The 13,097-nt window shown below is 27.7% G+C and overlaps 2 protein-coding genes across 3 annotated transcripts in view; one reads left to right on the top strand and one right to left on the bottom strand.

Annotated features, from left to right (window-relative positions):
* LOC100167659 (facilitated trehalose transporter Tret1) overlaps positions 1-1,483 on the top strand; it is an 11,653-nt gene extending 10,170 nt beyond the window's left edge. For both annotated transcript variants that reach the window (XM_016808181.2, XM_001942676.5), the window contains exon 8: positions 833-1,483. In XM_016808181.2, the coding sequence (XP_016663670.1) occupies positions 833-1,088 (256 nt within the window). In that variant the 3' untranslated portion in view covers positions 1,089-1,483. The remainder of the gene's footprint in view (positions 1-832) is intronic.
* A 1,665-nt stretch (positions 1,484-3,148) lies between these two features.
* On the bottom strand, positions 3,149-7,026 carry LOC100573548. The gene is made up of 5 exons (XM_003247642.4): positions 6,243-7,026; positions 4,330-4,720; positions 4,032-4,264; positions 3,621-3,955; positions 3,149-3,556 (listed from the first exon to the last, which is right to left on the bottom strand). Coding segments are annotated over exons 1-5 (1,308 nt in total). The 5' UTR covers positions 6,244-7,026; the 3' UTR covers positions 3,149-3,208.
* Positions 7,027-13,097: the final 6,071 nt, after the last annotated feature.

A 13,097-nucleotide genomic window follows, 5' to 3' on the forward strand; every position in this document is an offset into this window, starting at 1 on the left:
AAAACCATTATTGTTTGTGTTTTTCAAACTCGAAATTTTTTTTTCATATAAATGTTATCAAAAAAAATAATAACAACGTTGCACAACCAAAGCTCTCCTTTTTATGTCGTGAAAATCTCGTTTCTTAGTTATTACTGTAGCCTTCTCGGTTCTTCCCCTTGCAAAACAGTTATATGTTGTACATTTGTAAGACGGAGACAACATATGCAGGTGTAGCGTCCTCCTTATGTGATCGACGTTGGTGCAGTCCATTTTGATTCTATTAAATAATTGTTTCAAGAAAACATCTGTTTTTTGTTAAGTTAACTTACAAATTTAATAAAAAAAAAATAAAACACGTTTAGGTGTATATTATTGAAAAAAAAATGACGACAAAGAAAAAACCATTGTATACAGTGCCCAGTGGTTAATTACACTTGCAGAGTATGTCATGTAATTTATTTCTCTTATTATCAAAATAAACTCTTACTATAATTGCATAGGTAATGCATAATAAAGGTGTGTCTTAATTTTATAAATTATGATTAAAATCAGCTCTGATTTTGACTACTAATCCATAAAAGCGATTCAATCCGCGATACACAATGGTTTAAAAAAATGCTCATCGTAAAACAATGCCCTAGCCCCTATACCGGGCCTATAGTTTGGTATATATGGTTTATTTTTGAATTCCATGTAAACGTTCGATTCTACAAACCTGTGATCTCGGTAACTATATGGAACTCACTGTAGTACATATTATTTTGTTAATAACTACGATTTACGAATATAATAATTAATAATAATACAACATAACGCTTACGAGTTTTCTCGTTGTCTTGTCGTGTTCCAGAAGTAAAAACGTCGGTGCCGGTCTTAGTTCAGCGACATACTTCATCTTGAGTTTCCTGATGACCAAGTTCTATTTGGATCTCGAAATGTTTACGGGTTTCTATAACACTTTCGTTTTGTTCGGGTCCATAGGCCTAATCGGCCTGGTGTATTTGCACTTCCAGCTCCCGGAAACCGAGAACAAGACGCTAAACGAGATTTCAGAACACTTTAAATGCAAAAACACGAAAGCCGATGTGCAAGCTGGTTTGGCTTAAATCAATATGAATATGCGTTAAAACTGTAACGTAACTATTATTGTTATTATTATTACCAATATAGCATAATTCATTGTTAATTTTAAACGCAAATTTTACGTCTTATAATGTATAATGTATAATAATTGGTTTAGTGTTTACCGTATACATCTGTACGTTCTTATGTTCTGAGTTTAATTTTTATTTTCATTGTAGGTACTTATTTAATTTGAATGTTTTTCTACCAATTGTATCTGTAGTAATAGCATTCATAAAAAAATCTCACTTATCACGGGTGTTACATACAAATCGCGGACATTTCCACAGACAGTTTTTGGTGTAATAGGACACCTCCCCCCCCCTCCCGATATATTTTTCATGCAGACATTTCCTCCCCACCATTTTTTTTAAGTTTACTATTTAATAATATTATTTATTATTTATTATGAAATTATTATTTTGCCTATTGTTTAATATTTTCATAAATATAATAAATTATAGATGTATATTTATGATCAACTGAACTAAGTACTTGAATCATATTCAAAAGCAATTATTAAATTGTTAAATATCCAAACTGGTACAGTTTTAACAAAAAATAAAATAATATGTGTTTAGAAATAACAAAATAATCATCAGTAATCAAATTTTTTTTACAAAATTTATAATTTTTATGTCGGAATTTTTAGCCATTATTATTAATCATTAATTATATTTTATTTTATACTTATTTTTTTTTTAAATTTTTATTGTTTTAAGTACTTAGTTCAGTGGATTAAACATATGCATTTATAATATATTATATATTTATGAAAATAAAAAAAAATGTTTATATATTTTATATTTTATTTAAAAAAAAATAATAGTATTGTATTATTAAATTTAATATTATTATTAGTCCTTAATAAACTTAAAAAAAAAATTTGGGGGAAAATGTCGCATCAAAAATATGTCTGGAGGAAAATGTCCTACTACACCGAAAACAGTCCGCCCCGAACGGGGAAAAATGTATATTTACCGTTACAAACCCACATTGTTGCATCACAGATAATATAGGTACACCTGAATCCTGATATCATAATTCTTCATAATTAACAATCCCTTACCATTTTAATATTTTACCTATCATAAATGATGATCGCTCAATTTACATTTTTCATTGTAACACCTAGATACCTACAATTGTAGTACTGTGTTGTATGATGTATTCTATATTTCTATGAGTACACAATATTATCAACCTGTAATATGTACCATTAGAGACTATCCAATTTTTTCTATTAAAAATTGTTTAAATATTTATTTTTTCCTATTTTCTATTTTATGCATTATAATTTATTTATATTATTAAAATAATAAAAGTATTTTTTTTTTTTACAAATCTTTATATTATTTTAACACTTAAATCTGTTTGCATTGTTATTGGAACTTGATATGTTGAATAATAATAGTTAATCTCACATTATATTGTTAAACAATAACTACCTGCAATTACAATAACATTTTAGTTTTGGGTGAATGTTTGACTATTTGAGTAGTGAAATTATTCAACTATGGTTATACTCTGAACATTTTAAAATAAACAAATCTCTCAAATAAATTATAGTATCAATAATTTATTAAAACATGTATATAAAATATATCTACAATTATATTTTAATCTAATATTTTATTGAACAATAATATAAAATAAAATAATTATACACAAAAAGTACAAATAATAATTATTAGTCATCCCTTTAAATATTATAAACAAAAGCCTTGCAATCCATAAATATGAAATGGCAAAACATTAAACGTAAAGTAAAACATAAAAAAAAACAATCTATTTAAATTTCTAAAAAATAATTCAACTATATTTGACTTTAAATATAATTTTAAACAAAACAATAAAATAAAAAATAAATTTGTCTTCTGAAGCATATAACAAAAATTAAAAATTCATACCAATTATAAAATGTGTTATTGTAAATATTTAACATTTTAATAAAACATACAAGCATATAAAAATATAAAAGTTAAGATTGTTAACAATTAAATACCATTTTGTATAAAAAAAACATATCACAAACAATAATAATTCAACTTAAAAATTGAATATCTAATATGAAGATTTTATTGAATAATACTGAAAGTGTTACCTAGTTAAAGTTTCTAGGAATTCTATGGACTTTATATTTTAAAGTATCAGCAAACATCATTGTTTTGTCAATTTGATGTTTCACGAACATTTGATTACCAATAATTAACAATGTACATTCCAAGTATTTATTGATGGACATTCCAAGTAAACTCTGGGCAACTAAAGAATGGACCAAACCTAGTTTTTCCAACAGTTGATTTAACAATTTTTCCATGACAAGGACTATGTCTTGTTGTAATTGATCGCCAACAACACAGTTCTTGTTCGGTATGGGATAATGTAAAATGTCTCGCATGTATGACACGAGTTCGCACAGTTCATTTGGAGTAACTTCCAAATCCAATTTCTATAATCAAAAGTAATTTATTAGTTGTTTTATTCATAATTTATAATAATATATTTAAAATTACTAATAATAAGTCATTCAACTTTTGTGGACGATCCCTCAACGTCTTTGACGATATGCAGATCTTTTTTTGTGCACCTTTTGTAATAAAGTTTCTGTCTGCTTTAGCTATAAAACCATCAATGTTGTCCTCGTCGATCAATACAATTTCAAGATAATTGAGGCTATTGAAGAACCATTGGTATTTATGTAGTTTCAAATAATGAAGCCACTTAGCAACTGCTCCATCCATTCCTTGATCAACAATCGTCAGGGTGATAGGTGTCTGTGAGTTTCTCACAGTAGTAGCACTGCTTACACTTGCAATCATTTCCAGATGATCATACCCGTAACAATCGACTAAAAACAAACAAAGTGTAGATAGTTAAATATTATTTTCATACAAATTGTAACTTTATCAATGTTTAATTCTTACTGCTAAAGTGTGGTTGACCACGGGCAGCTTCTGAATTGGTTGATTGCAGCATATTTTTCCAAACAGGGGTATGCTGTTGTTGATCAGATTTAAAATTAAATCGCTGGAAAGAGTCTATTTGTGGAGGTCTGAAATTGTTTCTCCAAATGTTTTCTGGCTTGGTCTCTTTTGGTATATAATGACGTTGAGTGTTGCTCAACTGGTTTACTTGGCCAATGAGTTGTTTCAATTTCCTAAAAAAGGTTAAAAAGTTATAAGTAAGCTAAAAGATTTGAAAAATATTACATTTTTTACTCACTCGTTAAATATTTTCAAGTTCGATGATTTTCTAATTAAATGGCATATTTTCACTGCTGCTTCAATGTTGGTACCATTTTTAATCGTTTGGTTTAACATACCCCTTAAATTGTACATGAACTCCTCTTTGGCCATGATGTTGCTATTTTTTACCATCATCAATGATTCATGAAGCTTGACATATGGATTTTGTGCTGGATTACTTAACCATTTAGCAATTCTATTCGGATCATTAGATTCCAGTTCTCTTCTCTTTATCTCTCTATACAACACTGCATATATATCAGGATAGTCGAATGCCAGATGATCGAGTGATTTGCTCAGATATTCTTGTCTCTCTTTGAATGATCTATACTGCATTAATGTCATGGCTAGTTGTTTCATTTCATCCACTAGACAAAAGTAACATTTAGAATTAAAAAAAATATTTAATGGATATTAATTATATATCCTGGGCTTCACACGAAATTTCTCAGTCGGTCCCAGTATTCCTTCATATAAAATATATAAATATGAATTAAATAAATAAATAGGTATTTTTAATTTATAATTATCTCTTAATAATTTTTGTTTTTTTGGATTTTTCTATAGTAATTGATAGTTAACCGATAGTTAAGGGATATTGAACTAATATAAAAAAATCCATAAAACGAGATAATTATAAGTCAAAAATACCTATTTACTAATAGGTGTCAATAATAAATTATGTCATCACTGCAACACTGAAATCTTAAATTCATAAAGCAATGAATATATGTTACTACATACATATTACATATGTACTATAAGGTACACAATTTTAAGATTTTAATATTTTAATGTGTTAATATATATTAATTTAATAAGAGAAATAAATTATAGTACTGTAATGACTAATATATTTTAATTAATTAATAAAATATTTTTTAGAAAAATTAAAAATAAATATAAAGATTATTTTATGTTGACGCCAATGTGGATAAACAAGCTATAAACAGCGCAAAAACTAAGATTTCTTAATAGATATCAGATTCATTATTTTTATTTAATAAATTATAAAGTTTAGGGCAGTTATAAATGCAGTAAATATCATCTCATTTAAACATTTTTGATTTATTATATTTAAAAAATAACCAAAGTAGTAGGAATTGAACTATAAGTACATTAGTACCTACCTGTATTACCTAATAGTTGGTTTTCAGTCCTTAATATTATAACAAAAATACTTTAAAATTACTAAAAAAAAAATTAACAAAAACACACCCTATTTATTTTTATTTTTATCACGTTTCAATTAAAACTAATGTACCCGACATAGGTAGTATTTACTATAGCACAATTTCTTATAAAAATAATAAAAACTTTTTTTTTGGTCAGCGCGCGGGCGTCCCCAGTGGACCAAAAATTATTATACGCAATTTTAGGTACGTAAATATATGCCCTGCGTACCACAAATGACGACATGACGCCTCTGATTCCAGTTATTGGTGAGTCCAATTGAATCTATATTAATATCGGTATAGTACTCATGTATTTTTAAGTTCCTTGAGCAAACGGATTATATTAATTTATATAAAATTTCGTTACATTATTATTACCTACCTACCTAATCATTATACAAGTATCACAAAAGTATAAGAATAATAAATTATTTTAATACCTATATATTTGTTTTGTATTTAAAATAACTATTTTGTTCTATAAATGTTTTAAATAATAGTGTTCGATTGTTCAATACTAGTTGGTTAGGATGTTCAATAAATAGTTAATAAGGAATTACCTATATTTCGCTGTAATATTATTATGTTTTAATATGTACCTAAACCTAATGATAAATCCTAATATGTAAGTTTCTGGAGGTAATTTTTTATTATTTAGTGATTTATGACTTATAAGACTTTTGCACTCATATAATTATAAGATATTAACACTTACTTGTCGAATATTTATGTTGAAGGTATTCGGATTTCAAATGGACGGCAACGGCGTTGGACAATAAAGTGTTGGTAAATTAAAACCAAATGACCGAAGAATCGTAAGATATTTGAAAAATACGAGGGCAACATAAATCCACTCCAACGTCAGAACACTGTTTGTTGGGTGATCGTCTTGGTCCGGCTATAGTCGACAGTTTATTTTTCTCAAATACTCCCTCTTCAAAACCCCACTTCTGAATACGTGGTAGGTAGGTACGTCGACTGTCCAATGGTGCGGTACGTCTGCATCCCTTTTCTACGGAGCTAGGTAGCCTATAATGTTCGTACAATAGCTGTATATTTATGTTTGTGTTTGCGGGTGTGTGTGTTAAAGATATCGGTCATTTTATTTATTTCATCTTTTCCAATATATCAATGGTTTTATGTTTTTATATTGTTGTGTTTATAATATTATATACATGTTATGAATTTTAATAACAGTATCTAGTGCCTTACAAAATATGTTCTACCTACGCTTTTTATGGTCCTATCACCTTTATGTATAGTTTTTACTTTTTAACATTTTTAAATTACATGTGTTGTACTGTTGGAGCTTTAATAGTTAAATAATGAATGTCTTCGTTAGTTGATTCGTCAGGTGACTATCATAGTATATACATATCTACTTAATTTTATACTTAATGCAAGGCTCGGAACTTTAGGCATTTTCATATTTGTTAAGAATTGAAATTCAAATTCGATATAAATTCGATCCATATGTTACGTATAATTCAAATACAAATTTTTTGTCGTATAATTTTGCATATTTCGTTATTTTTCGTAAGAATTTGCATATTTTAGGTTTAAGAACATTTATATGCATATTTCATGGATTTAACGAGTACAAATTTTTTTTAGATATTGATAGTTTAACAAAAGAATATTGGATATAATATGACAATAAATTAATTCATTCATTTTTGTAATGCTCCCTTATAATGCTATCGGATGCGGCGCCCTATATGGTTAAGTGTGGAAAATCACTTGGGCCTTTATGCATAAAAAAGATTCACGTGACATGCTCTACGCGTGATCTCCAAAATTGAAATTGGATAGCTAGAAGTGTGTTTTTTTTGACAGCTTATTAGTATTATTCATAGTCACGGGTGTACAAACATTTTTTTCGAGACTTCTTTAATTGACCTGTCCATGCGCGTACGTGTGCTATGGAACATAGTCGCTCCGTTGGCCAGCAGCCGGGTGATATGAAATCTATTGTTATCGAATTCGAACTCCTTAAAAATTTAAATTTTATAATTTTTTATTTTCACGTCATATAGAACCGTACTCACTATACGCACTAAAAATCAATTACGAGTTACGACTAACACAAAGATTACGAGCGGCGGCGACGACAATATTAGAAATTGCCTAAATTGTTCCCCCTAAATAATAGCCACTAAAGATATATCGATGGGCTTGTGAAACGTAAGTATTGTTTTGTATTTAACTTCCTATTTTCAGGATGATTGGTATACCTACTTATAAATATACACATTTAATCGTTTTATCAATAAGATGAAATATTTTGGTTTTATCATTTTTAAATAGGTATATGTTTTATACACAACATGTACAATTAAAATGTATTTTTAGAAATAATTTAATTTCCAATATAGTATATATCCAACATAATTTATAATGGGATAGTATTGTTATATTAACTTTATTGTGGGTAACAGGTAGTGTAAGATCAAGGGACCCGCCGTCCTTCATTGTTATATAGGAACCTACTTCAGTCTATGCCTTTTGTGTTGTCAATCCATAATCTATTGGACGTCGGGTGGTATATTATTATAGTATACTTACTCACTAAATATATTATCAATGATATTTGATTTAGTAAAACCTCAGTATTGAATATTGATTTATTTTAAGAAATTATAATATACAAAACCATATATTATGTTATTATAATATAATAATATTTTCTAATACTATTACATGTAGAGCCAAATAAATAAATCAAAATTACAAAATGAATCCTAAATATTTGTATTTTTGTATTATATAAGTTTTGATACGCATTTAAATAAACATTTTACATTAATCTTAAGAGGATGCTACCCATACATTTGTTGTCTCCGTCTTACACACTTACGACATAGCACATTTTCGTTCACTAGTTTCAATAGTGTGCTGTTAGTTTTTATATTAGAGTGATTTTACCTATTATAAATTTTTTAGATAATAGTATTATCTGTCCTTAAGCGTTGGCTTTTATTCGATATTTTAATTTCCAAGCCAGATATGAGCATTTTTAATTTTTGATATTTCACATACCCATAGCTTGCTTGAAAAATAACATTTTGAAAAATCGGCGACGCTTAAGCACAGATAATGTTCTTACCTCGAAGTTTTATAACGGGTCAATTCAATCTAGTATCAAAACTAACAGCACACTATTGAAACTAGTGAACGACAATTTGGTATGTCGTGCGTGTGTATGACGGAGACTACAAATGTATGGGTAGCGTCCTCTTTAGATGCCACGCGTCTTAATCTAAGAGGACAACACACGTCCACACCCGCATGTGTTGTACGCAGTCTGAGTAAAACTCGCTCAATTTTGGTTGTATACTCCGGCCCACGAGAGAAGTAACTCGTGTCCCGACCAAATCGCGTCCGAATCCGCGCATCTCCACGTATTTGACATACAGCGAAAGGCACTAAGTGGGGGAATTCCGCCAGTCAGCATGCGCGAAACGGGTTACTTCTCTCGTGGGCCGGAGTATAGAATAAAAATTCCTAATATAAAATTTAAATATGAGAATATTACATGAATAAGTAGGAATAAAGGGCTCCTCGAACAAAATCCGAAGAAAAGAGACCGGGTTAAAAATTCCAGCAAAAAAAAGTCCAAAGTAATACAAGTTTATGAATACCCGAATTTAAAACTTATATACAATTACGTGTGTAGGTGTTACATATTTTTCGCTAATAGAATATTTTCAGATAAAATAATGTTGACAGAAATATTTTCAGATAGTTGTAGGTCGCCCTTTTGCACTAACGGCTCAACCTCAAGACTTTTCGTATAATAGTGTAATAGTTCACGGTTAACGCGACTATATTATAGTATATATAACAACTCAAATTTCGATATTTCTATCCGCATTAAATATTAATATGACAAAAAAATATATAACATACACAATCGAATTAGGACTGGACACGGAAAATTTGGATTTCTGATGCACAGGTGGGGTTTAACCCCAGTCCCCGAGTATGAATGCGTATTACACTATTACGGGCCATATAACATTAATCAGACTATTTCTCATATCATAACAGAGTGCTCAAACCACAAATTCAACGGAACACTGGAGTCTGGAAGTCTTCGTAAACGCAACACCAAACGCTATCGAATGGATTCGGAATCTATAATAGATGTCTACCAATATCTATAATAGGTATCTATGATTTTTGTTTTATTGTCATCAAATGATATGCCGTACGAATAATTAATAATACAAAAAAAGTAAAAACTTCAGGATGCGAACATTATGTATATATTAATTGATAACTTTGAGTTAATTTATCTTTCGATTACCATGTACGGTTCGTTCGGTCAATTATTGAAATGTATACATATAATAATATTATAATAATATACCTAATATTATATTATAATTTAATAATTTAATAATATAATAATATTATATTATATTATTATAAATTATAATATTATAATCCCTATGACAAAATAACGATGAAGGTAAAGCAAAATACTTAGTTATTTATTTAAAAAAAAAATAAAGTATTCATTTAATCATTTCCTAGTAACGTTTGATAAAAAAAAGGTTTTTCATAGACCATAATATTATACATGATAGCACACGGCGGTCACATTTTATAATTGTCTTCATTGTCCACCTGTCACTTATGTGCATACGGCAAACTAGCAAGGGTAACTGTAAAAACCCATAATAATATTATGTTTTATAAAATATACAATTATAGTCTGTAACAACTAACAATACAATATGTAACAATATGACGTTGTATAGATTATGAACATAATAAAGTAGGTACCCAATACCCAAAAGTAGGTACCTACTGTATTACTGATTAAGTATAGCATAGATAAGTATATATAAATTATAAGTATAGTATCAGTACGAGATGGACACATAAAAATAATAAATTCGTACCTATTACGTACGGTAATCGGAATAAAAATCCCCAAGAAAAAAAATCCCCAGACTACAATATTATTCACAACCACATGCAAATGGTTGAACAAATATTTTTTAAACGTTAATTAGTATCTTTTTTTTTTTTTTTTTCGTTTTGAACCGACGGCGCCGCGGGAAATGCTTTCGCAATACTTCCGCGACGCCGTTTAATTAGTATCAATAATTACCATTTACCACACTATTAATATTTAATTACAAATACGTATATTATATTATAATAGTATTATAATATTATAATATTATAGTAACTATATTAAATCATTTAAAAATTATATAAACTAATAATAGAATATTAATGATAATATAAATAATATTTTGTTTTAAATTACGTTAATATATTATGTGTAAATCAGCTTAATTACAAAAATTTGCAAATTATAATATTGTAGTTCAAAATTCAATATCCAATACACATAGTATACGAATACGGCCAGGGGCCCCGGACGCGTTCGCTGCCTAGATATAGCGGCTATGGCCAGGCCAGGCCAACACTGGAGACGATGCTTTGTTAAAATCTCCAAGCATTTTTTTTTTAAATATTAACCACATACACGATACATCATTAACACCCTAATTAGTCCTTATTAGTTATTAGTTCTATGTTCTATGTATATTATATTTAGAATAAATTTAGATATTTTATAATATATGATTTATTGATTTAGATTTTAAATAGACCCGCCTGTGAATGACAAGTTGAGTTTTTACTTACGATTCTATATAGTATAATAATATGTAGAACTGTGGACCCACCATCATGTTAACCACATAATGATGACGACCGTGTTATTTTTGATACCTAGATATCATTGAATATTCATACCTATAAATTATATTAGTAGTATAAATATTTGCTGCATAAGGAATTAAAAATATTTAAATTATGGTATAAAAAATGTTACACATTTTATTATTTTAGATAAAAAAATTAAAGAACAATAATATTAAAATAATTCAGGCATCAATCATAAAAAATAGCAATCAAACTAAAGATCCAATTGAATAGTATAGCCAGTATAGGTATTCAATATGTTGATCAATTACTAATTAGAGTTACCTAATCTCATATATTGTTGAATAAGAATTACTTACCTAATTTTAGAAAATAATTAGTTATACATATATATATATATTATATAATATAAAGAAGTTCCATCAATAAAATTTTAGATTTGTGTAAGAAATGTAGTATTTAAATTGAGTATTAACTATCGTCATATAAAATATAATATATTAAAAAAAAAAAGCAATAATTATAATAATTATTTACTTAGTATCATTACCTAATACCTATATAAAAATTGAAATAAAATATTAAATTGAGTATTAACTATGACCATATAAAATATAATATATTTAACAAAAAAATCCAATGATTATAATGTTTATCTAGTATTATATGACTATGATTTATCAGTTTAATTAACTAACTGTCGTCAAAAAAATATTTTGTCAGGTAAATAATTTAGTTACAATTTATATTAATAATAATTGGAATTTTGTTTGTGTGATTGTGGTATTTTTCCTTTTACCTAATTATATGTACCGGACTTTTTCAACATACGGACTTTTTATGTTTCAGACATTTTCACCGTTGACTTTTTAACCACGAACTTTTTTACTAGGAGTTTTTTTCCGAGGAATTTTTAACCTCAACATTTTTTGTAGTTTACCCATTGGTGGTATGGTATAAGTGACATTTTTACAACGGCAAAGCAAAATATTTATTTTATAGTTATGACCAAATATTACTTCATTATGATGCTATATATAGGTACTTATATATCACATTAATTATTAACTATTATTCTATTTTATTTATCAAGGAATTTAACTACCTTTAAGTTTATTGGATATATTTTGTACAATATTGTACCAGACATATCTGATAGATAGCAAAATTAAAATTATTCAGTAAGTATCTATTAGTATAAACGATGAAAAACTAATTTGAACAGCGGAGTGTTTCAATATTATTTGCATTTTATTAAAAATAATGTACAAAACGTATGTAATACGTATGTAGTTGCAGATATGAGCTAACCTAAGCAATTTATAATAATAAATTATAGGTACCTACTTTAAAAAAAATTAGTTCTAACATTTTTATCAAATAAAATATAATATCTTTTAAAAATTTTAAGATAAATGAATCTCTCAATTAATAAACTAAATCAATTGTAGTACCCTCTCAATATTTTTAGTAAAACCCGTTTTTACAAATAAAATGTATGTAGAATGTAAAATCAAAGAAAAATTATTAAATTGTTACCTCTTTAAATCATTGATATATTAATTAAAGTAGTTACAAGGTCTTCTACCTAGCTATAATACCTAGTGGTCAATATAATAAACTTAAATGTATTTAAATAAATGTGCACTACTGCACCAGCCACCAGGTTATTCAGTAGGTATCTATAATCAGTATAAACGATGAAAAACAAATTTGAACAGCGGAGTATTCCGAAACTCATTCAAATATACAGATCGGCGTATGAAAATATCCACATGACACATGACTTTCTACAAGGTTTCAAAAAACCATATTCTAAAAACTTTTCTGTATACGGGTAGGTAAAATTCGCGGACACAATCAATACATTCATAGTCCGGTA

Source organism: Acyrthosiphon pisum, chromosome A1 (genome assembly GCF_005508785.2).
Source record: "Acyrthosiphon pisum isolate AL4f chromosome A1, pea_aphid_22Mar2018_4r6ur, whole genome shotgun sequence".
Lineage (NCBI taxonomy): Eukaryota > Metazoa > Arthropoda > Insecta > Hemiptera > Aphididae > Acyrthosiphon > Acyrthosiphon pisum.